Raw genomic sequence first — 26,611 nt, 5'->3', positions numbered from 1 at the left:
TCATATTGGGGATTTTGCTTGCTTAAAATAACCACTGGGATTTTCTGTGTCATTGAACCATTTGTGATCCTGTTTTAGGGATGCCTATGTAGTGCAGTGTATAGAGAACTGGGCCTGGAGTCAGGAAAACCTGAATTTACATCCAGCTTCACACACTTACAAGCTATGTGACCCTGGATAAGTCACTTAACCTCTATCTGTCTCAGTTTCCTCAACTATAAAATGAAGATAATACTACTATCTACTTTGCAGGGTTGTTGTAAATGATCAGATGAAATAATGTATGTAAAGCGCTTAGCATAGTGCTTGGTATATAGTAGGCACCATGCATATTAGTACTTATTCCTTCCACTTCCCTCCCCACCCCTTCCTTATAGGAAACTGAACATAAGGGACTGAAAGCATGGAAGAATTTACTTCAGAGCCCTCCCTCCTGGCTTTCTTTTCAGTGGCAAATAAATACAGCCCATCTAACTAAATGTCATAATCTGGGCAATGGTATTAATAAGACAGCTTTATGATTAAATGTTAGTCACCTTCCTGCCAAATTGTACTAAAAAATAGTAAGACATTACCTTCATGCTACAAGAAACCACTTCCCCAAACATGTAAATGTTTTAGTATATATTTTATTTATATGATAATGCATTTTGCATACTATACTGCTCTTTGGTTTCTAATAGCTTATATATCACTCATTCCATTCAGTCAAGCAATCTTCTTCAGTCCCAACGGTATCTGTTAGCAATGGCTCCATAGAAGTTGTATCTTTGAATCTTACTGAGCTCTCTTCAGAGTGCATCTCTGAAAGAGAGCCTTTTGTTGCCCAGAATGTTTTTACAGTACCCCTAAAATTAAAAAAAAAAAAGCAGGAATTAAATCTAAGTCTAAATGGTTTTGAATTTACACTTTCTCCTATCTACCAAGAGTTCCTTCATTTATTATGTGTGTATATGTATGTATATGTATGTCTATAAAGATATTAAACTAAAAATGGGGGGGTAATTATGGATTTTAAAATAGAATGGATCTTAGAGGGCCTCTATTCCCATTCCCTCAATTTGAATTTAAAGAAACAAGACTGAGAGAGGTTGTGACTTGCTTTATTTCACATACGAAGAAAATGGGAGAGCAGGAATTTGAACCATGAGTCTCCATCTCCAAATCCATCACTTCTCCAATGTGCTACATTGCTTTGAGAGGGTACAGAAAGGGTGGAGCCAAGATGGTGGAGGAAAGGCAGTGACTTACCTGAGCTCTCCCTAATGTGAGATTTATAAGATCCCTCCAAATACCTTCAAATAATGCCATAAGACAATTTCTGGAGCAGCAGAACCCACAAAAGGACAGAGTGAAATAATTTTCAGCCAAAGACAACTTAGAAGGTTATCAGGAAAGGTCTGTTGTACCAGGGTGAGAGTGGGGAGTAGTACAGGGAAGGCTGCACCAAAGCATACCTAGCTCTAGCAAAACAGGAGCAGGCCTTGGGAGCCTTTGAATCAGCAGCAGCAGTAACCACTTCTGGAACTCTTAGCTCACAAATGGTAAGGGGGTTGAACAACTGGCCAGAAGGAGATTACAGGGGTCTCTTTGCTAGCACTGAGGCAGGACTCTGTTGTTTTGCCCATACTCAAATCCAGGCCACAGTCTTGGGTAGTGATTCCAAGCCTGGGAGGAGCATAAGCACACTAGAGCTTATAGCCACAATGGAGCAGGACTCTGTTTATAGTTCCAGGGAAGAAAATCAGGCTTGTGGTTGCTTGCAGACTAGAGCACAGGCCAGGAGAGTAGTAAACATACCTCTCCTTAAATCATACCACCTTAGAAGAACTAAAAACTTACAAATTCCTAGAAGTATCTCTGAAAATAGCTGTACAACCCCCCCTGAAGCTTGGAACAGTGAGTCACCTCCCCCACTTTAACAATGAGTTAAAAGTCAAGAAATAGGCTGGGAAAATGAGCAAACAAAAAAATTCTGACCATAGAAGGAAGATCAAAATACACCCTCAGAAGAAAACAAAGTCAAAGTTACTACATCTAAAGCTTCCAAGAAAAATATGAATTGGGCTTAGGCCATAGAAGTGCTCAAAAAGAACTTTGAAAATAAATGAGAGGTAGAGGAAAAAATGGAAAGAGAAATGAGAGTGATATGAGAGGGGACAGAGAAAAAAATATCCACTTATATTAATCTAGTCAGATGTCACAGAAAACAAGTGGGAAAAAGAAAAACAAAGAAAACTAAATATCACTATTTGTTGTTCAGATATTTTAGTCGCATCTGACTCTGTGACCCCATTTGGGGTTTTCTTAGCAAAGATACTGGAGTAGTCTTCCATTTTTTTCTCCAGCTCATTTTTCAGATGAAGAAACTGAGAAAAAGAGGGTTAAGTGACTTGTCTAAGGTCACACAGCTAGTAAGTGTCTGAGGTCAGATTTATACTCAGGTCTTCCTGACTCCAGGCCTGGCATGCAATTCACTGGCCACCTAGGTTCTTGAATATCACTATGGGAGCCCATTAATTCACAAGACACAACATATAAGAGGGGTAGTAAAAATACGCATGAAATTCATTGTCTATTCACAAATAAGCATGGTATTGGTAATACAAAAAGTGAACAAAAAATCTAAAGTCAAGGAGACTAACACTTGGGATATTCCTCATGACTGACATAAAAGAGTAGACCTCAGTCAAAAGGAGTGGAGCACATTATATATCCTGAGAAGATATTAATTGAGCAATATCCACAAATCAGAGGGATGAAAATGGAGACCATTTTGGACAACAATCAATACAGAGAGAAAGAAAGGTGAGATTATGGTAGAAGTATAATGGTCCATCCAACAATCAGAAAGAGTAACTGTTGGTGAGACCCAGAAAGAGCACAGAATTGTGATATTGTGATCAGAAGCTTCAGCATTTTCTGGGATTCTACCAGGAGCAGAACAACCAATAAAGTCTTGACTTTCCTTAGTGAGTATCTTATCCTTCAAAAGTTTCAGCAAGCAATGAAGAAAACTACTACTATGAACCTAATTCTGACCAATAAGAAAGGACCAGCTGCTGAAATAGAAATTATATGAACATTGAGAGGAAGAATCCACTCCACCTGACAGTTCTTGGCAAATAGAAGCTGAGAACTGAGAATCACTTGGTGTGTAACCTGGCTTTAAAGAGTGTGAATTTCAAAATGAATAAATAAATTAATATAAAGAAAGGGTGGTCAGGAAACCATTATTTTAAATTCTATAAAGAAAATAAGCTCAATAGAAATGGGATGTTCTTGAGAATGAAATCCTGACAATAAGCTTCAGATGAGGAGGAAAGCTTAAAAATATCTAAAAAGACAGATGTGGTTGTATAAGGAACTCATTAATGAACTATTTTAAAGAGACAGAAAATGAGTATATCCTCTTATCACAAGCAAATAACTGAAGATACTTAGAAACGAATGGATGGTCCCACAAAGAACAGTGTCAGGAATGAGAAAGTCCATAACTAACTGAAGCCAATTAGGTTAAATAAAAAAGGGGCTTTAAAGACTACATCCATGTGGGAGACGTGTGGCATAGTTATAGAGATTATAGGATCACAGATTATGGGACTTCAGAGATCATCTAATGCATGAAGTAACTGAGGCTCAAGGAGGCTGAGTCACTGACTCTAAATCAGGAAGTCTTGGTTTTGAGTTCTACCTCTGACATACATTAATAGCAACTCTGAAAAAGTCACCAAGGGTACCACTATCCTCCCAGTCACCCAGGCTAATAACCTAGGTGTTATCCTTGACTCCTCTTGATTCACACTCACTCCACATGTCTACTCTGTTGCCAAGTCATATTCCTACTCTCTCTCTCTATATATATGGTAGAAGTATAATGGTCCATTCAACAATGAGAAAGAGTAACACACACATTTGTGTGTATGTATGTATGTGTGTGTGTGTGTGTGTGTATATATATATATATATATATATATATATATTTCTCATACAGCTGCCACCCTTGTACAGGCTCTTATTACTTCACACCTGGAATATTACAATAGGTTTCTTGTTAGTCTCTCAACCTCAACTTCCTACAACCCAAAGCATCTTCTACTTAGCTGTCAAAGTGTTTTCCCTGCAAAATGCAGATCTGACCCTTACTCAGTAAACTTCAGTAGCTCCCTATTACCTCTAGGATAAAATATAAAATATTCTCTTTGGCTTTTAAAGCCCTTCATAATCTAGCCTCTTCCTATTTTCTAGTCCACTTAGATTTTACTGGCCTTTATATATTCTATCATCCAGAAACACTGGGTTCCTGGCTGTTCATTGAACAAGACACTTCATCTCCTGACTATGACTTTTCACTGGCCCTTACCTTGGCCTGAAATGCTTTCCTCTTCACCTCTGCCAATGGTTTCCTTCAAGACTCAGCTTGAATTGTACCTTCTTTAAGAGGCCTTTCCTATTTTCTATCCCTTCTCCTCCCCACTCAACTCCAGTGCCTTCCTTCTAAAAATCCCTTCTTCTTGCACTAAAGAGATTATGTGTGTATGTATGTACACACATATAGATATATTTTTTTCTACACATTTTAGCCCCTTTAGAATATGTGCTCCTTGAAGGCAGGGACTGTATACCTGGTGTGTTGTAAGTACTTCGTAAATGCTTGCTGACTGACAGAGTAAATGATCTAACTATGCATTCATAGATGGAGTCACCTTACTGAGAGTTCCTAAAACAAATGTAATCATTGGTCTTGTGCAATAAAAAAATAATAATAAATTTGGGTTAAGTGTGACATCAAAGAAAACATATGGCCCCTGCTTGGGGTGGATTAGACAATGGTAACAAATGATGAAGAGAAGGCAGACTTGTCCCATTCACATCTGGTTTATTTTTCTCCCAAGAAGAATGATCTATGGTCAGTGAAGAAATGAATGAAAATAGTTAACAGAGAATTAAAACTGAAGATAAGTGAGTAAAGCTATATTAAGAAAGTTCCTAGCTCTTCTTCATGAGCCTTTAAGACTGAAATATCCAGGTGAAATATATCTCCCAGTGTGCAAAGAAATCTGAGGATATAATGGTTCAGCTGTCATTGGTGATCTTGAAAAACTATGGAAAACAGTAAAAGTGGCACAAAAATGGAGGAAGATAAATGCCTTAATTCCCAAAGGAAGAAGAAGTAAGATTATCCTAACTTCAATTCAGTGAATGTTGTGACCTCTTTAGAAAGGGAAGTAGATCATGATGAGAGCCAAGATGGGTTCATTAAAAATAAGCCATGCCAGGGTAAACTCATTTTTTTTTTAAACTGGTTTCTAGGCTAGTAGAAGAGAGGAATACTGTAGATGTGGGCTGGATGATAGAACAAGTAGGTGGGCTTAAGAATTAGTTGAATGGGGGGGGGGACAGCTAGGTGGTACAGTGGATAAAGCATTCAGGATTCAGGAAGACCTGAGTTCAAATCTGGTCTCAGACATTTGACACTTACTAGCTATGTGAACCTGGGCAAGTCACTTAACCCCCATTGCCCCGCAAAAAAAATAAAATAAAAAAAAATAATTAGTTGAATGACTAAATATTAAGAATAGTCATTAAGGTCAACCTAAAGAAAGGTCTATAATAATAAGTGATATGTATATGGTTCTTTAATATTTGCACAGCACTTTTATGTATTATCTTACTAAAACCCTTTAATGACTCTATGGAATAAGTACCGATACCCATTTTATAGTTGACAAAACTGAAGTTCAAAGTGGTTAGTGATTTGCCCATGGTGACACAATTAATAAATGTCAGCAATAAGATTCAACTCATGTCTTCTTGTCCCCAAGCCTTTGCCACACTGCTTCTCTAATAATAACAAGTTTATATCTTTATTGGACCTGTGAGTTCATTGGTATAGGGATTTAGGGTCAGAGATTTCCTCTGCTAATACAGTTTAGTACCTTCTGTCTGTATCTTGCAAACTAAAAGTTACCTGGAATGAGAGATTACCCAAGGTGATTTGCCCATTTGCCCAAGGTGACACAGACATCACATGTCAGACAGGTCTTGAACCCAGGTCTTTCTAATTCCAAGATTACATTTTTATATCATACTGCCTCTCTAATAATAATTATTATGGTTATCATAATCTCACCATCTCAGAGAGAAGAAACTATAATTAAGTAATAATTGGAATTATGGAAAGATTTACTTCTCATGTATGGTTGTCTATGGTTATTACCATTAAGAATCCTACATTTACAATGGCAAAGCCTTGGTGTAAATGACAGAGTAATTATTGAGTTTATTACCTTGCTTTTGAGAAGGGTAATGCCTAACCAATCCTCATTAAATATATAGTTCTCTGCAACCTATATATTTGTGTAGAGCTTTTAAGTTTGCTAAATACTTTACATAAATTATCTAAGTTGATGCTTATAACAACCCAAAGAAGTAAGTTCTATTATTATTTCCATTTTCAGATGACAAAAATGATGCTCAGACAAGCTAAATGACTTAACCAGGGCAAGTATCAGAGCAAGGATTCAAACCCAGATCTTCCTGACTTCCAATCAAGTGCTCTATATGTTATATACTATGCAGGGACCTGTCCATGGCCCTATACTGTAACACATCAAAGGTGTCAAACCTGCAGCCAGTAGGCCCTGGCAAAATTAAGGAGTGCAGTCCAAACCAGATTAAAATGTATTTGGAAACTTTAGGAAAATAAATAAAAATACAATACAACACAGATAATGTTAACTTATGGTTTTCTAAGTCAATGGCAGCCTGAAAGGATCTGTTTCTATTTGAGGTTGACATCACTGTTGTATTTTATCTATGACTCATGTGAATGCATAAATGGTTAGCATATATATTGCATTTGCTGATGACAGAAATCAGGGGGAGACAGCTAACATATTGGATAACAAAATGGGAATATGAAAAGATCTTAAGAAATTATAACTATGGGACAAAACAAATGCAATTAAAATAAAAATAAATGTAAAGAGCTATACTTACATTTAAGAAAGCATCCATATAAGTTCCAGACAGAGAATGGCTCAGTGTTCTCATAGTCAAAAAGATCTGGTGACCTTATGGACTATAAGACATGTGTCCATCCATCCATCCATAGATATAGATATATAGACACATATATATGTATGCAAAATATATCTACAATATATGTATATAGATGTATGTGTGTATATGTGTATATATATATGTATATATATGTGTGTGTGTATATACATATATTATATATACATATACACACATAGAGAGACTACAGTTAATTGAGTATTAATAACAGTTTAGTGTCCAAAATGAGGGAGATAAGAGTCAGTCCTGTTTTACTTTGCTTTTGTCAGATGACATTGTGAAGGAGTAGTATATGTTCACTTAAGTGCCCCATAGTATAGAAGAGACATTCACAAGCTGTAGTGCTTATGGTATGTTTTGCCTTAGAAGATATAGTGAATAGTGAATTAGACTAACAGGTGACCTTGCAAAGATGTTGTTGCTAAGGGATCCCTGGATCAATAGTAACACCACTAGGTGGGATCAAGGTTCTAATTCTAAGCTTGTATGATTCTATTCTAACTTTCTATCCAATGAAAAAACTTTTCCTCAGCCTAACTTTCCTGGCAAATTGTCATTTGATCTTTGCTTGACTATTTCCAATTACAGGAACTCCACTAGTTCATTCTATTCCAGAGTCAATGTTATATAGAGGATAGACAGCTGAATTTTGCTTTAGATAATTACTAGCTGTATGACCCTAGGTAAATAACAACCTCTCAGAACCTGCTTCCTTATCTGTTAGAAGGAAGTAGATCTGACCTCTGACATCTCTTCTGGATTTAAACATATGATCTTATGGCTCAAATTGTTAAGGAGTTTCTTCTTCTATTGAGCCTCCCTGAGGCTTCTATCAAGTGGAAATTAGTTCCGCCATTTTAAGCTTCTACACACAAACACACACACACACACACACACACACAAGCACACAATGTAATCTAATCTTTGTTCTCCATGACTTTGTCCTCCATGTTCTCCTTCAGCTATCTAAAGAAAACTTTTATCACTCCCTTTCCTAGAAATCTTCTCTTTTCCAGACTATATGTCCTCATTTTCTTTTAGTTTTCCTCAATTGGCAGGATTTGAAACCTTCTTGTGAGCATCCTTTGGATACACTCCAGTTTGTTGATGTCTCTCCTCAAATATGGCTCCTGTAATCAAAAACAATGTGCCAAATGTGTTCTGACCAGCACCGACTAAAATGGGACTTTCACATCTTTTGGATACAATAGTTCTATTAATGCAGTCTTAAAGAGAGAGAGCATTAGTTTTTTTTTTTTTTTTTGATGCTACATAGGGTCACAAAAATCATAGGACCTTAACATCTATTAAGTTTAAGGAGTAGTATAGTATAGTGTATGGTGGCTTGTTGGGCTTAGAGTGAGGAAGATGAATTCAAGTCATGTGGTAGACACTTATTTTCAATGTGAGTTAAGGCAAGTCACAACTACTCTAAGACTCAGTTTCCTCATACGTAAAATGGGAATGATCAAAACACCTAATTCACAGGGTTATTTGGGGATCCAGATGAAAATAATATATGTAAAATACTTTGCAAACCTTATTTTGTTCAGTTGTTTCAGTCATGTCTGACTCTTTACGATCCCATTTGGGGTTTTCTTGACAAAGGTACTAGAATGGTTTTCCATGTCCTTTTCCAGCTCATTTTATAGATGAGGAAAACTGAGGAAAATGGGGTGAAGTGACTTATCCAGTGTCACACAGTTACTAAATGTCAGCAATCAAAATTGAACTCAGGGTTTCCTGACTTCAGGCTCAGTGCTCTCTTCACCATACCATCTAGTTGACTGTGCAAACCTTATAGTGCCATATAAATATAAGCTATTATTATTGTCTATACTCAACCTGCATTACTAAGTCTTTTTTACATGCTTTCTAGTCCTACCTACCTTATCAAAAATGTGTTTGGCTGATTTTTTACAACTCAAATACATGATTTTACATTTATTCAAAGTAAATCAGCGCACTTTCATAGCCTGCTCTTTGGGGAGCCAACTAATTTATAAGCTCCTCAAGAGCAGAAAGAATGTCTCAGTTATCCTTTTATCTGCCCTAGAGCCTCAAATAGCTCTCTAAATATCATAGGCACTAATAAAAGTTTGTTGAATAAACATACTCTCTCTCTCTCTGTGACTTACTATTAATGCAGATATTACAAATATTATTTCAAGAAGTTGATTTTATTTATATATATATACATACATATATATATGTAATAACTAGCCCCCAATACCCTAAGTTGAAAATTGGAAGAATCATGATTAAAGAAAGCTAAAATCTAGCTGTCACCCACCAGTGAATAATTATGAAGACCAATGCAAAGATCACACCAATACAAACGATAACACCAGTGATCAGGACAAATACCAGTATTATATCAGTGTCTGGTCGGCTTAATCTTCTTGACTTCAATTCTAAAGGGAAAAAATATATTCAGTTATTGGTATTACTATTATCATAGCAAAATGTCTATTGAAATATAGAAATACAGAAAATAAGTTCTTGGAAAAAGTTATTTTAAAAGGCACAGGGATGTGTCAGTAGACAGTAAATTATGTATGAACTTGTTTTATGTTTGAACTGCAAAAAGTGGCATCAGAAATCAGAACAGGAACAATAGAATAGAATTACACAGAGAAATATATCCTGTCTTCTTTTATCTTTACTTTTTCCAATTCCAGAAAAATCCATTTATAGAAGAAATTGAGATGATTTTTTTGTTCTAACTTGTCTTGGCAAACCTCTATTTTCTAGTCATTATTTAGGAAGCTGTGTTGGTCTACTTTGTGAATTATATTCAACAAATACCCATTAATCATTTTTACATATTAGGTATTGTACCAAGTGCTAGGAATATTAAGATATACTAATATAGTCTCTTCCCTCAAAGAGCTTACCATCCAATCACCATTTGGGACCATAAACTCCAAGCAGAGTTATAAATATAAATTCTATTTCATCATCACAGAGCATAGCCTTAATTATAATGAACCATTTTGTAAAAATATTACCATGCCATATGGGCATGTATTATCCAGATTAAAGCCTATTCTTATTAATGGCAAATACACACACACACACACACACAATCCCAGGTGAAGGAAGATGCTATCTGTATTCAGAGAAAGAATTGATAAATAGATATATAGAATGATTTTACATATATATGTATGTGTATATGTATGTGTGTGTGTGTGTGTCTAATTAGCCATTTCTAAGGGGGGGAGGGAAGGGAAGAAAAAAAAGAAATATACATGATAACTTTATTATATATTTAAAAGGAATAGCATGTTGTGCCTATAGATTTGCAGCTTCATGTGCAGTCATCTTTTTATTATTCTACTGTTGTGGAAATGCTTGTTTTATTTCATGAATTAAAAATAAAATTAAACCAAAAAATAATCCCATGTCTTACTAATTGTGGTTCAGCAGTTATTTTTATATACTGAAGAAAATACTTTAAAAGACAACACCCTTGAATTTAACATATTTATGTTGTCTAAAGCAAGACCTGGAAAAAAAGGAAAGAAAAAGAAAAAAAACACAATTGTGTGCTCTCTACACAGTATACCTAAGCAGCACCAACCTTGGTCTGAATGAGTAAAGAGAGGTTTAGAGTAGGAGATGAGGGGAGAGAAGAAGAAAATTACAAGGACAAATTCATGGCCACATTTGATGTTGCTCCTCCATTATTAAAATAATACAGTAAAAATAACCTATTCTTGGATATTAGACATATTAGATAAGCAGGCAAATGGGTACACGGAAAATTAGGTTTTAGGTAGACATAGGCTATATTTCCCCATTATAAAGGCTTTTACCACTTCAGATACAACTAACACTTTAAAGAAGGCATCATTGACATAATGGAAAAAGCTTGGGAGTGAAAGTCAAGATACTTGGGCTTTAATCCAATTCTGCTACTAATGACTCTTCTAGATCTCATTCTATTTTCCCATCCACAAAATAAGGAAATGGGGCTAGATGATTTCAAACTTCTCTCCAGCTCTAAAAGTCTATAACTATTCTTACGGCAGAGAAAGAACACTTGGTTCTGATCATAAGTCTATCTTAAGAGGCCATGTAGCTCTTTTTTAAACCTTATCTTTTTTTTTTTTTTTTTGGTGAGGCAATTGGGGTTAAGTGACTTGCCCAGGGTCACACAGCCAGTAAATGTTAAGTGTCTGAGGCCGGATTTGAACTCAGGTCCTCCTGAATCCAGGGCCGGTGCTCTATCCACTGCGCCACCTAGCTGCCCCCAAACCTTATTTTTTTGAGATTATATATGAACTAAACTAAAGATAGGTGGCGCAGTGAATAGAGCGTCAGGCCTGAAGTCCGGAAGGTTCATCTTCTTGAGTTCAAATCTCATCTTGGACATTTACTAGCTGTGTGACCCTGGGCAAGTCACTTAATTCTGTTAGCCTTAGTTCCTCACCTGTAAAATGAACTGGAGAAGAAAATGGCAAACCATTCCAGTATCTTTGCCAAGAAAACTCCAAATGGGGTCTCGAAAGATTCGACATATGTGAAAAATTACTAAACAACAATCAAAACTCCTCAACCAACACAGGAAGAAGAAACTCAACAGACACTTAGAAAATAATGTCTGTCCCTTGACGGTAAGGATTATTTAATTTTATATCCAGTGCCTGAAACACATTCTTGTACATTGATTGATTGGCCAATCATGTGCAAGTCACTCTCTTATTGTTATATTTTATTTTCTATCACAAGATCATAAATTTCCATTACTTTTCTCCATCACTCATTTCAGCACCTAACGTCTCGCACTCAGGAAATATTTCCTTATATACAACCTATACCCTTCATGTCACAGATTAGGACTCTCTTCATGACACTCCATGATAGCTCTTCAAATTCTAGAAAATATCTAGCATGCTCTCCTCCCACCCCAGTTCTCTTATTTAGCCTAAATATATTCAGTTCCTTCAACGAATTCTCACATGACAGGGACTCAAGGCTCTTGTCCATCCTCCTCTGGATACTCTAACTTGTTATTGTCCTTAAATGGTGGTACCCAGACTCGGACACTGTACTTTAGATATGGTCTGATTAGGGTAGAATACAGAGATACTATCATCTTCTGATTCCCCAAAGCAATGATTCTTTTAATGCCACTCAAGAACACATTCACTTTTTGGCTACCACATCACGCTGCTCGCCAATATTGAGCTTGCAGGCCAACCAAAATTCTCAGATTTTTTTTTCAGACATCGTAGATCATAGAATCCTATACAGCATGTCTACCAAAAAAATCTTAGTGTGGTTTTAAACTTTAATAGATTAAACTGCACTAAGACTGGGTTTACCCATTGAGACTGACACCTTCTGTTACAGATAAGGAACCTAAGGAACCTCTAGAGAGGTTAACTGACTTTGCCTGGGGTCAACTATGAGTGTCTGAAATTATTTTAACTCAAATCTTCCTAACTCCAAGTTAAAAGATCCAGCCACTACACCATGCTGTTTCTAATGGTGTGTGTGTGTGTGTGTGTGTGTGTGTGTGTGTATACACATACATACATATACACATTCATATATATATACACACATGCACATGCATACATATACACATATAAAACATACATATATATATGCGTATCCCTTCTCTTTTTCTATATATATGAGAGAGAATGAAAAAAGTGATGAGCAATATTTTTTGATGATAGCATTGAATTCACCTTCTGTATTGTTAGTGTGTTCTACCATATTGTGTGTATATTTTCAGCTAAAACATCTGTTTGATGAATAGACTGTTAAAATGATCACTTTGGTATTGTGTTCAACTGTCATTTTTTTAAAGTGAGCCAGTTTGCCCAGACAGGTTTCTGCTTTTTAAACTGTTGAAAGTATTTTGTCATAATAAGAATGAATTTGTCTAGTGTTATGGCTGCCAGAGGATGCACTCAATTGAACTGTATCATCCATCTAGGTTAACTTATTGAAAATACTCCAGGGATTGAGACCCTCACTATTGGTAACCTGAAAATAAGACAAAGACATAGAAGTGTGAAGATAAGGGTCAAATAATAATCAAGTGATCTCATAGTGAGAGTCAACACCAAGCTTTATTTTGGATTTTTAGTTCTCTGAAAACCAAGACTTAATCTACCATTCACTGCCACTATGGAATGTCACTATTTGAAGCAGGGTTTCTGTAATAATGCGAATAACACATTTATTAATTCCTTAGCTGTGTCACTGCTTGGTCTATATATACCCCAAAGAGATTGAGGAAATAGGAAAGGGTCTTATAGGTACAGAGTATTTATGACAGTTCTTTTCATGGCCTGGAAGCTGGGGAGATGCCTCTCAGCTGAAGAATAGCTGGATAATTTGTTGTTGTATTATAAGGAAATAGATGGTTTCAGAGAGATGTGGAAAGAATTATATAAATTTGTATGTCAACTGTGGTGAACAGAACCTGAAGAATAATTTGTACTATAACAATACAATTACTAAAAAGAAACAATTTTGAAGACTTTTGTAAACTGATGAGAATAAAATGAGCAGAGCCAGGAGAACAATTTATCAAAAATAATATTATAGAGACAAACAACTATGAAAACGCTAATATCTATAATGAAAAAAATGATCATCCACAATTCCAGAAGACCAATGGTCAAGCAAGCTATCTACCTACCAACATAGCCAATGGACTAATGGTATAAAATTACATATGTGTGAGTGCATACATGTATAAGTATTTGTGTGTACATATACATATATGTATACATACACATGTTTATACACTGTATATATCATATATGGTTTGTGTGTTATATTGTAAATTGTGTGCACATACATATACATATATACATGTACATATATTTGTCTAGAGCCAATAAAGGAATTTGTTTTGCTTGACTATGCCCATTTTTTATAAGGAATTTGTTTTCCTTTTCTGTTTTTCCCAATGGGGTATGGGGTATAAAAGAGAGAAAACAGATTTCTATTCATCTATAAAGAAATTTTCTAAAAATAGAAAGTTTGAGATATTGAATATTGTACACACTATTTTCCAATGAGGTTATATATATTTTTTCTATTTTATTTCTTTGTTTTCTTTGCAACAAACATTTATTTTTTCCAGTTACATGTAAGGGTAGTTTTCAACATTCATGTTCATAAGATACAGTTCCAAATTTTTCTCCCTCCCTTCCCTTCCTCCCCCCTCCACAAGACATCAACCAGGTTATATGTGTACAATCCACAAGTGCTCCTTTTATCAGTTCTTTCTATGGGGGTGGATAATATGCTTCGTCATTAGTCCCTTTGGGTTGTCTTGGATCATTGTATTGTTGAGAGTAGTCAAGTAATTCACAATTGTTCATTGAATAATTCTGCTGCCACTATGCACAATGTCCTCCCAGTTCTGCTCCCTTCACTATACATCAGTTCCTATGAGTTTCCAGCTTTTTCTGGTATCATCCTGTTTCTCATTTACTAATGTACAATATCATTCCACTACAATCATATACCACAGCTTCTTCAGTCATTCCTTAATTGATGGACATTCCCTTGATTTCCAATTCTTAGCCACCACAAAGAGTTGCTATAAATATTTTTTGTACAATTTTCCCCCTTTTCTCTTTTTCACAATTGCTATTGTTAACTGTTTCCCTCCATCCTATTCTCTTCCCCATGATATTTACTCTATTATCTATCTACTTTCATCCTATCCCTCTTCAAAAGGGATTTGCTTCTGTCTGTTCCCTCCCCCAATCTGCCCTACCTTCTTTTGCCCCTCTCTCTTTATCCCAATTGAGTGTGTATGTTATTCCTTCTTTGAGCCAATTCTGATGAGTGTTAGGCTAATTTACTGCCCAAATTAAATAGATTACTCCACCCAATTGAGTGTGCATGTGTTAATCCCTCCTTGAGGCAACTCTGATGAGTTTAAGATTTTTGAGCCTATTCTCATGAGTATAAAATTCATTTACTGCCCTGCTCCTCCCCCATCTCTTCCCCCACTCCATAAGCCCTTTCCTGTTTCTTTCATATGGGATTTCACCCCATGCTACCTCTGCCCTTCCCCCTCCCCCAGTGCATTCCAGTCACCCCTTAATTTAACTCTAAAGATGCAATCATGGGGCAGCTAGGTGACACAGTGTACAAAGCATCCAGCCTGGACCCAGGGGGATCCCAACCAAAATTTGGCCTCAGACAGAAGACAGTCACCCACTGCACAATCCCAGGTATGTCTCCCGACTCCAATTTTTTATGGTTCTCTAGGGTCTTGTATTTGAAAGTCAAATTTTCCATTCAGTTCAGGTCTTTTCATCATGAATACCTGAAAGTCCTTTTTTCATTAAAATTCCATTTTTTCCTCTGAAAGATTAAGATCAGTTTTTCTAGGTAGGTGATTCTTGGTTGTAATCCCAATTCCTCTGCCCTCTGGAATATCATGTTCCAGGCCCTCTGGTCCTTTAATGTAGAAGCTGCTAGATCTTGTGCTATCCTGACTGGGGCTCCACAGTACTTGAATTCTTTCCTTTTGGCAGCTTGCAATATTTTCTCCTTGGCCTGAGAGCTCTGGAATTTGGCTATAATATCCCTAGGAGTTTTCCTTTTGGGATCTCTTTCTGGAGGTGATAGGTGGATTCTTTCCATTTTTATTTTACCTTCTGCTTCTAGAATATCAGGGCAATTTTCCCTGGCAATTTTTTCGAAGATGATGTCTAAGCTCTTTCCTTGATCATGGTTTTCAGGTAGACCGATAATTTTCAGATTATCTCTCCTGGACCTATTTTCCAGGTCAGCAGTTTTTCCAAGAAGATATTTCACATTGCCCTCTATTTTTTTATTCTTTTGGATTTGCTTTATTGTGTCTTGGTTTCTCATAAAGTCACTAGCTTCCATTTGTTCAATCCTAATTCTTAGGCAATTATTTTCTTCAGAGAGCTTTTGTACCTCCTTTTCCATTTGGCCAATTTGGCTTTTCAATCTGTTGACTTTTTTCTCATGTCTTTCCTGCAACACCCACATTTCTCTTTCCATTTTTCCTCTATCTCTCTAACTTTATCTTCAAAGTCCCTTTTGAGTGTTCCTATGGCCTGAGACCAATTCATATTTTTCTTGGAAGCTTTAGATATAGGAGCCTTGATGTTGACATCTTCCTCTGAGGGCGCACCTCAATCTTCGTTGTCACTGAATAAACTTTCTATGGTCCTTAACTTTCTCTGTCTGCTCATCTTGCCTTTCTTTTACTTGAATTTTAGCTCCTTAAGTGGGGTACTGTTTCCAGGCTGCAGTATCCCAAGCTTCAGAAGTCCCAGGTGGTATGATTTAAAGAGGATCAGGTTCTTCACTCACCTGGCCTGTTCCCTGGTCCATAGATGACCCCAGATCAACTTGCTAATCATCCAGCTTTGTGTGCTGTGGTTGTCAGCTCTGATGAGCCTGTGCCCCTCCCCCACATGGGCCACTGCTATTCAAGCCTACCTCCTGGTTCCCAGCAGGGGTGAAAAACCCATTTTTTGCCTCAACACCAGCATAGACCCCTGTAGTTTCCCCCTTGCCAAGGGCTCAGCCCTCTCACCAGATTGTGAGCTTAGTTCAAGATGACACTGGCACTTCAGCTGTTTCAGAGGCTCTGGGGAATCCCTTTCTCTGGAGAGGCCTTCCTGGAACTGGATCTATGTCAGGGTGACTTTGGGGTTGGGTTCCACTCCTGTCTCAGCACAGCAGCTCTCTCCTTCAAACTTTCCAAACTGTTTTTGGTTAGAAGATGATTTCAGCACATTCTTCTGTGGGTTTTTCTGTTCCAGAAATTGTCCTATAGCACCATTTGGATGTTTTTTGGAGCAATCATGTCATGAGTTCAAGAACTTATTCAAGGTCATGTATTACTAGTTTTATTTAGTTGTTTTACTTTGTTACAAAAGATCTTTCATTGATTGGGGTAATCTATAAATGCTTATAATGTAAAAAAGCTATGCCAATAAGACTAAAAAAGATAAATTAATAAATCAATTTCCTCAAAACATTCCTGAGAGACAGGTGATAAAACTATGATTATTCCTAATGCAGAGATGAGGAAACTGACACTTGGAGTGTTTAGGTGATTTGCCTATGGTCACATAGCATCAGAGAAAATATGGCACCTAATAGTGAATTAAATTTTTTTTAAACATCTGTTGACACTTCCCAGTCTGTCAATACTCTGAATCTTATTTATGTCTATATATAGTGCCAGGCACTGTACTAAGTACTAGGGATACAAATAAGAAAAAGAAATACAGCCCCTGCCCTTAAAGAGCTTACAATCTCATGGGGAAAGAGATTACACAAAAAGCTGAAGGATGGGCAGTGAGGTAGGGGGCAGCCAAAGGGCATACTAATGGAGGAGTTGGAACCAAGCTATGAAGTTTGTGGGAAATGAAGAGTTGGCTGGGATTCTGAGCCCTCTTTAAGGAGAGTCTTTGGGAAGAATTTTTTGCTCTGTCTTCCAGCCCTCAAATCAGAGGGGGCAGATGCAACTGATGAGATGTAAGAACCAAAGCTGAGGCTAATATGACAAAAAAGAAAAATGATAAATGTTGGAGAAGCTGTGGAAAAATTGGAACACTAATGCATTGTAGGTGGAGCAGTGAACCGATCATTGTGTGAACCATTCTGGAGAGCAATTTGGAACTATGCCCAAAGTACTATAAAACTGTGCATACCCAGCAATACCACTATTGGGTTTTTTCCCAAAGAGATTGTAAAAAAGGGAAAAGGATCCACATGTACAAAAATATTTATAGCTGCTCTTTTTATGGTGGCAAGGAATTGGAAATTGAGAGATTGCCCATCAATTAGGGAATGGCTGAACAAGTTGTGGTATATAAATGTAATGGAATAGTATTGTGCTGTAAGAAATTATGAGCAGGAGGATTTCAGAGAAACCTGGAAGGACTTGCATGAACTGATGCTGAGTGAGATGAGCAGAACCAGGAGAACATTGTACACAGTATAATCAACATTATGTGTTGATCAACTGTGATAGACTTGATTCTTGTCAACAATACAATGGTACAAGATAGTTCCAAAGGACTCATAATGGGAAATGCTCTCCTAATCCAGAGAAAACAAAAGAACTGTGGATTATGCATGCAGATTGAACCATACTATTTCTTTTGGGTTTGGTGCTGTTGTTTTTCTTTTTTGAGGTTTTTCCTTTTTGCTGATTCTTCTTTCACAGCATGACTAATAAAGAAATATGTTTAACGTGATTGAACATATATAACCTATATCAGATTACTTGCTATCTTCGGCAGGGAGGGAGGGGAAAAATTTGAAACTAGAAATCTTATAAAAACAAATGTTGAAAACTATCTCTACATGTAACTGGAAAATAATAAAATACTTTTAAAAAAATAACCAAAGCTGAAAGCTTTGATCAAAGCTTTATGATGATTGGTTTCCTGGTGACATATGTATCCTTCAGGAGGTGGGGTGGGATTTGGTGGAGGGAGCTATGATGACGGTAGATTTAAAACCACAATACAGATGGTGGGAAATGAATGTCCCTTGAGAACACAGGCTGTTTTTGCTTTTTTCATATTTCCAGAGCCTGAAATATAGGCCAATAAATGCTCATTGGTTTGCTCCTTATAAGTCATCCAAATCCTTACATATATTATACAAAGTTCTGCAGATAGCTTATGGGTAACTAGACTGACCACAGTCATTCCTGAGAACCAAGTTAGTTGATAGCCATCATAGATTCAGAGTTGGAAGTGAACTTAGTGACCATAGAGCCACTTCATCTGACATATGAGGAAATCGCCGTGAGGCCCAGGGAGGTTAAATGATTAAATCAAGGTCACAGAGGTAGTTAGCATCAGAGATGCTTCAGAACATCAGACTACAAAACCAGTTCTCTTTCCACTATATCAGGACACCTCTACTTCCTGAAGTGCTTATAAGTCAATAGAGTGTTACTACAGCCTCAATATCATTATAGAGTACTCTTTAGAGTAATTTCTTAGAGCTACATTGGGGCATCCCCATATTGCTATTTGATGGTTACTGCCAAAAATAACCCAAAATACTACATGAATGAAAATAAATTGTATTGGGCTAAAACCAAATTTCTAGTAATTTAAAAAAGGAAAGAAATAGTCTTGTTATTCCTTTGTGATAAAAAAAAGGTTTTCCCCTTTTAAAACTTGAAATAAACAGAGTTAAAGTCATAAAATATGTACATATATATGTATGCAAAAGGTGAAAGAGTATAGTCAAGGAAAATAAATAACATATACCAATTACCAATTGTGCCCTCCCCAGCCCCACCAGCCAATTGTACCATGATCTAAATTATAGACATATTTTGAACATTTTAAAGAAGGAACTCCCTTTACTGAAATTACATTTTTTTTTTGTGGGGCAATGAGGGTTAAGTGACTTGCCCAGGGTCACACAGCTAGTAAGTGTCAAATGTCTGAGGCCAAATTTGAACTCAGGTCCTCCTGAATCCAGGGCCAATGCTCTATCCACTGTGCTATCTAGCTGCCCCCTACTGAAATTACATTTTAAATATAATGAGCGAAAAGAGAGATATGAAGTCATTTGAGAGTCTCCAGAAGGCTAAATCTTCAAATTAAACTTCTTGATTTTCATTTTTGTGTCGACTACAAATTTGAAATTAAGGAGTCCCATCCAAAGGATGATACTTTTGGAGTCATAAATTTGCAAGGTTTTCAGTCATCTAGGATTCACTACACAGTGGAGATGTAACAAAGAATACTATTTTTTTTTTTTTGGTGGGGCAATGAAGGTTAAGTGCCTTGCCCAGGGTCACATAGCTACTAAGTATCAAGTGTCTGAGGCCAGATTTGAACTCTGGTCCTCCTGAATCCAGGGCCGGTGCTCTATCCACTGTGCCACCTAGTTGCCCCCAAAGAATACTTTTTAATATTTTATTTATATGTATGTGTTTCTGTATGTATACATGCACTCAGGCTTTTGGAACATCCTTTTTATACATATACATACTCATATACATGGGAATAATATAAATATATGTGTATGCCATAGACCAATGAAACTATATTCAAATATATTTAAACAAATATATATGAAATATATGCATGTATACACATATGTATACATGCACATACACATGTGTGTGTGTGTATATGTATGTATGACACAATTTCTAGGGCAGCAGTCTAGGCTGATTCCCAAGTGATGTGTGATCAATCAATTGAGAGAGTAAGAAAATGGGTCAATTCCAACCTTCCTTGCAATAATCAATCATGAGGCTGGTCTCCAACAAAACCACAACTACCTACTTCCCCAACCTCCCCTAGATATGGTTGTGAAAGGTATTCACATCCTCCTTTCAATAGCATATATTCATTCAGTAACCAATGGGTAATAGCATTGCAACCCCTCCATTTGAGGGAGAGGACAGAATGAATTGATCAATAGAGTATATGTTTAATTTATAAATGAATAAATATACATGTATTGAAGGTGTGTGTTTAATTTTTTTCACATGGGGCACACAATTTTAAGAAATTGTAGATCATTATTTGAGGGAATTCCCAAAAAGTCAACTCTCATACAAGTTAACAATGTATAATCTTAGAGAGTTGCTTAGACACTGAGAAAGTGATTAGCCCAGGGTCACACAGTTAGAATTTGTCAGAGGTAAGATTGGAACCCAGGCCCTCCTTATTCTGAAGTAAATCTCTGTGTCTAGGAAGATAAGTTGCTCTTTTAAAATGCTTTAAAAAAAAAAAACAGAAAACAATCACCCTTAAGAACATGCAGGTGTTTCTTTGCAATATATCAAAATGCTTGCTACAATGAAGATTCAAAGCCATTGGTGGGCTGTGATACAAACAGTCAAAGGTTGGGGGTCTTGCACCAAAAACTCTGTATGTGTCTTTTATTAAGGCATACATTCATACATAACTTCATAGATTGTTAAGAGTTGGAAAAAACCACAAAGGTGATCTGTTCTAGCCTTTCCCTTGATGGGGGGGGGGGGGCGGGGGAGGGGGAGGGGGTTGGGATTTGATGTCCAAATAGTTAAAGTGATTTTCCCAAAGTCAGAGAGCTAACAAGTAGCAGAACTAGTCCTTGAACTTATTCTTATTCAGCAACTATATGGCTATTAACTTCATTTTTATCATGCAGCCCTAGTGGGTTCTCCAAGGGAACTAATAAATATGTCAAACTAGAATATTAGAACAATTGATTCGTAACCCCATCATGAACTACCACTGGGCCATGGGAAGAGTGAATTTGTTGAGAGAATTCCCAAAAGAACCAAAGTTTGAGTTCTTGATAGTTATAAGACAAAACCAAATGAAATAATTATTTCTTTCTCCTTAAACTTCCTCTTTTAAGGTCACAAACCGTGGAATACAAGTGTTGGAAAGGACCTCAAAGGCTATCTAGTCCAATCCATAATTTTTTTTTTAAATCCCCAATACAACATACCCAACAAGCAATCATCTAGTTTTGCCTTGAAGATCAGGAAGGAAGGAAGGAAGGAAGGAAGGAAGGAAGGAAGGAAGGACAGGGGAGGGGAGGCGAGGCGAGGCGAGGCGAGGAGGCAGGGCAGGGCAGGGCAGGGCAAGGGCAAGGCAAGGCAGGGCAGGGCAGGGCAGGGCAGGGCAAGGCAGGGCAGGGCAAGGCAGGGCAAGGCAGGGCGGGGCAGGGCAGGGCAGGTCAAGGCAGGGCAAGGCAAGGCAGGGCAGGGCAAGGCAAGGCAGGGCAAGGCAAGGCAAGGCAAGGCAAGGCAGGGCAAGGCAAGGCAAGGCAAGGCAAGGCAAGGCAAGGCAAGGCAAAGGAAAGGAGGAAGGATTTATTAAGCACTTATGTACAAAACACTGTCCTATTCTCATGGAGCTAATATTCTAATGGGGAAAATAAAACATATGGAAGATTTAGGTTGCAAATTAGATGGGAAAGTACCATGGTCCTTAAGGTATGGTGGCAAAGTAGATGTTAATGTCATTTCACTTCCAAAATGTTTCTAATGTTGAACCCTTTGACAGTGCCAAGGACATTGGTGGTAAGAACTTTCTTTGGTGTGTGTGTGGAGGATCTTTAAAAGATGTGGTTAGAGCTCCTATAAAAGTAGTTGCCAGGTTGCATCTCTACAGTGGTTGTTTCCCAGAATGATGGCTACAGGCTCTTGGGTTCAATGCCCTTTGCTATCTCCATTAGAATATGATGTAAGATTTAAGCATCCCAGTGGTGGTGTTGGTGGCAGTTTGACTTGCCTGGCACATACTGCATCTGTCTGTCTCTCAAGGTGCCTTGCTGCTTCAGCTAGGCTTACTTGCCTGTGCTGTGTATAGCAGTTGGTTGACAGCTTCCAAGGATGGCTAGCCCCATCTCCCCAGGAGTTGCTTTTCCAGATGGTGGCCTTGAGGGTTGGACGGGAAGCAGGACTGGTGATCTAGAAGATGCTGTCATTCCTAGAACTCCTGTGCCTATCAATGAAGTGGAACGTACTAGCTTCCAAACCAGTCCATTCCACTGGAAGAGAGTCATCATGTCTCCCCACCTTAGTCATAATATACATGTAAATATTCCTGTGGGTTCCTTTTTTTCTTTATATCACAATAATTTGTTACTCCCATCCAGACACCCCAGGTTGAACCCTACCTTGTGACAAGGAAAGACAATTAAGCAAAAACACCTAATACAGAAACTTGTCTGAAAATATAAATAATATTCTGTCCAATAGTCTCCCCTCCCCCTAATATGCCAGTAGATAGGGAGTGGTAAGCTGGTAAATATATAACAAACAGCTCTCTTGTGGGGTGGGGAGCAGGGAATGGGGGAAGAATGTACAAATTATAATACTTATAAGTTTAATATACATTGTCAAGATTTTCTCCATCATTTCTTAAGTTTATACAATCAGGGCACAGCTAGGTGGCACAGTAGATAAAGCACTGGCCCTGGATTCAGGAGGACCTGAGTTCAAATCTGCCCTCAGACACTTGACACTTACTAGCTTTGTGACCCTGGGCAAGTCACTTAATCCTCATTGCCCCACAAAAAAATAAATAAACAAAAAGTTTATACAATCAACAAAACATTAAATCATTTCTTAATTTGTAGCATTTGCTTGCAAATGCACATGCCAAAAACATAACAATAGGCTCTCTAGAGCAGCACAGCCCTAGGAGAAGTCTATGTTGTTATTTTTCCTCAAGGACCTTCACTGGTCTTTCCATAACTCGGAATGCAGTTTCCTTTTCTTGATCTTTTTATTTGCACAATCACAATTTAAGTGAACAATTCTTAACCATTTTTGTGTGATGGCACTCTTCTCAGATAATATTTTTAAATGTATAAAATAAAATAAATTACAAATGAAACTAATTAGAATGAAATATAGTTATTCAAATATTTTTAAATAAGTTTATCAGGGCAGCTAGGTGGTACAGTAGATAAAGCACTGGCCCTGGATTCAGGAGAACCTGAGTTCAAATCCAGCCTCAGACATTTGACACTTACTAACTATGTGACCCTGGGCAAGTGTCTTTACCCTCATTGCCCTGCAAAAAAAAAAAAAAAAAAACCAAAAAAACAAAGTTTATGATCTGTATGACAAGAACCCCTGGCTAAGTCTTCTTCAGTAAGTGATTCACTCACTACCTTGTTTGCCCTTCTCTGAATACCCTCTTGTTTATGTCTTTCCTATCAACACCCAGAACTGAACACAAAACACCTGATGTAGTTAACTAGGTCAAAGTACAGATGGCACGATGGAAATAATGTTAGACCAGAAATCATGAAGACCTAGCCTCAGACACTTACTAGTATGTAACCCTGAGCCAGTTGCTTAACCTCAGTTTGCCTTAGTTTCCTCAACTGTAAAATGGGTGTAATAATACCTACCTCTCAGGGTTGTTGGAACAAATGGGATAATATTTGTAAAAAAAAAAATGCTTAACATTGTGCCTGGCACCTTGTAGGTACTTAATATATGCTTGTTTCCTTCCCCTTCTACTTCATTAATCAGCTGAATATCTTTCTTGGCTGCTATGTTTCACTTTAATAACTTGCAATAAATGCAAGTTTTATTATTCATCTCAAAAATCCTCCAGATCATTTTTTTTCCAGATGAACTTCTGACTAGCCAAGGATTCCTTATCTTGTTCCTGTACTTGTGATATTGATTTTTTTGAATGCATGGATAAAACTTTACTGCTCAATTTTGCTTTTCAATGAGGTCATATCACTCAAGCAGTAATTCAAAAGTATATCAATAGGTTGAAAGGCAACTTCAAAAATGCTAATAGATGAAAGGTCCCAGTAACAAACATTCTTTAAGAAAGAGAAAGGAGAGTTGACATGGCTTTTTCCTTAGCTTCCCTTTTTAAAGTATGTAATTGAAAGAAGGGTCAATGTGGGAATTTGTTTTGCTAAACTATACATATTTATTACAAGGATTTTTTTCCCACTGGGGTGAGGGAATGGTAGGGAAAGAAAGATAGATTTTTGTTCATTCAAAAATAAATTTTAATTAAAAGAAACACTAAAAATTGCAGGGTGTGTGGAAAGAAGGGAGGGAGATAGAGAGAGAGAGAATGAATGAATAAATGAATGAATGAATGAATGAATGAATGAGATTATACTACATAGAGCAGAAGCATGAACAACATCCAGATTTTCTATTACTGGTTCATTGCTCTATAAACCTGTATAGACCACATTAAATAATACCAATTCTTGAAAGGAATGGGATGGGGAGGACATAAAGAGAATAGGCAAAGAAGAAAAATAAGGCAAGCTCATGAAACAAAAACCAAAGGTTATTAGAAGAAATGTGAAAATGTCAGTATGTTTTTTAAAAATATATTGGACCATAGCTACTTCCACAGTGCAAATGAATAGAAGAAAATGAAAAAGAACTATAAATTTTATATGAAAGATAATAATGATGCAGCATTCACAATATTTGATGCCTTAAGGGCATGATATTATAAAAGGCTTTTCAAAGTAGAATCAGGAAATAACAAAGGCAAAGAAACAATCATTCAAAACTCATACAGAAAGTCAGTAAAATAAAGGCTAGGAGGACAAGGAAGTTAGTGGCAAGAAAGCCTGTGAACAGTTCCTGATAACTTTAATAATATAGATTCAGGCTGTGTTTTCTTCTTTTTTCTTTCTAGATAAGTCTGGAGGGAAAAGGGCTATCCTCCCTCCCCCCAACAAAGTAGCCATCATAAAGTTTCTTGTTGAAAGCTTCACATGGTGGGGGGAAAGGGAGTGCACTTAAAGTTATTTTATCTTTTGGTATATTGGAACTTTGTGCTCTAAAAAGAAGTCTAAAGAGAGGGGGAAACATGTACGTCACTTAAAGAAAATCCATTATGTGAAACCTCCCTTCATTCCTCCTTCCCAACTCAGATATTAGTGCTTTCTCCTCTTCCCCAAATTATCTTTTCCTACTTGCTTGTGTGCCATTAGTATTTCTCCAGTGGAATGTAATTTCCTGGAAGTCAAGAAATGTTTCATTTTATCTATTTTATTATTTTTTCTCACAAAACCAGCCTCTAGTTTTATTAATTAATTCAATGGTTTTCTTACTTTCAATTTTATTAATCTCTCCTTTGATTTTCAGGATTTCCCATTTGGTGTTTAGTTGGGGATTTCTTGTTTGTTCATTTTTGGGTTTTTTAGTTGCATGTCCAAACCATTCATCTGCTTTTTCTCTATTTTATTGATGTAAGCAGTTTGGCATATAAATTTCCCCCTAAGAACTGTTTTGGCTGCATTCCATAAATTTTGATATGTTGTCTCATCATTGTCATTTTCTTTAATGAAATTATCAATTGTTTCTATAATTTGTTCTTTGAGCCACTTGTTTTGTAGGATCAGATTATTTAATTTACAATTGTTTTTTTGTTTTTTTAGCGAGGCAATTGGAGTTAAGTGACTTGCCCAGGGTCACACAGCTAGTAAGTGTCAAGTGTCTGAGGCCGGATTTGAACTCAGGTACTCCTGACTCCAGAGCCGGTGCTCTATCCACTGCACCACCTAGCTGCCCCCTACAATTGGTTTTTAATCTCACTTTCAAGTGTCCATTATTAAATGTATTTTTATTGATTTATGATCTAAATCCAGTGGTTTATTATTAGTCCTCATTCTTCTTCTCTATAGCATTGCCACTGTTGAGCTCTCCCTTCTCCTGAAAATTCTCTACTCCATCAGTTTTCATTATAATAACTGCTCTTCATTATCTTATCAGAATGTTCCTTTTCAGTCTCCTTTGGTGAATCACCAGCTATGTACCATTCCCTGACAATAGTGGTAGCCTAAGCCTCCAATCTCAGCCTAACTCTTATTTTTCTCTATCATCTTTCTCCATAATATATCAATATCCATATGTCTAATGACCATCTCTATAAAGGTGATTCCCAAATCAATATAGTCAGCACTAGTTTCCATCAACAACAGCCTTTTGGATATATCCAATCAATGTTCAGTAGGCATTATCAAACTCAACATGTGCAAAAATAACTGATTTTCCCCCTAA

The 26,611-nt window shown here is 37.0% G+C and overlaps 1 protein-coding gene across 1 annotated transcript in view; it reads right to left on the bottom strand.

Moving 5' to 3' along the window:
* Positions 1-691: 691 nt before the first annotated feature.
* Positions 692-26,611, bottom strand: part of SPACA1 (sperm acrosome associated 1) — a 50,389-nt gene continuing 24,469 nt past the window's right edge. The window contains exons 7-8 of the mRNA XM_043964090.1: positions 9,377-9,497; positions 692-848 (exon numbers count right to left, since the gene is read on the bottom strand). Coding sequence (XP_043820025.1) covers positions 692-848; positions 9,377-9,497 — 278 coding nt within the window. The remainder of the gene's footprint in view (positions 849-9,376; positions 9,498-26,611) is intronic.

The sequence above is a fragment of the Dromiciops gliroides genome, chromosome 4 (genome assembly GCF_019393635.1).
Source record: "Dromiciops gliroides isolate mDroGli1 chromosome 4, mDroGli1.pri, whole genome shotgun sequence".
Lineage (NCBI taxonomy): Eukaryota > Metazoa > Chordata > Mammalia > Microbiotheria > Microbiotheriidae > Dromiciops > Dromiciops gliroides.
The sequence above is the reverse complement of the archived record's forward strand: the minus strand, read 5'-3'. Positions and strand labels throughout refer to the sequence as shown.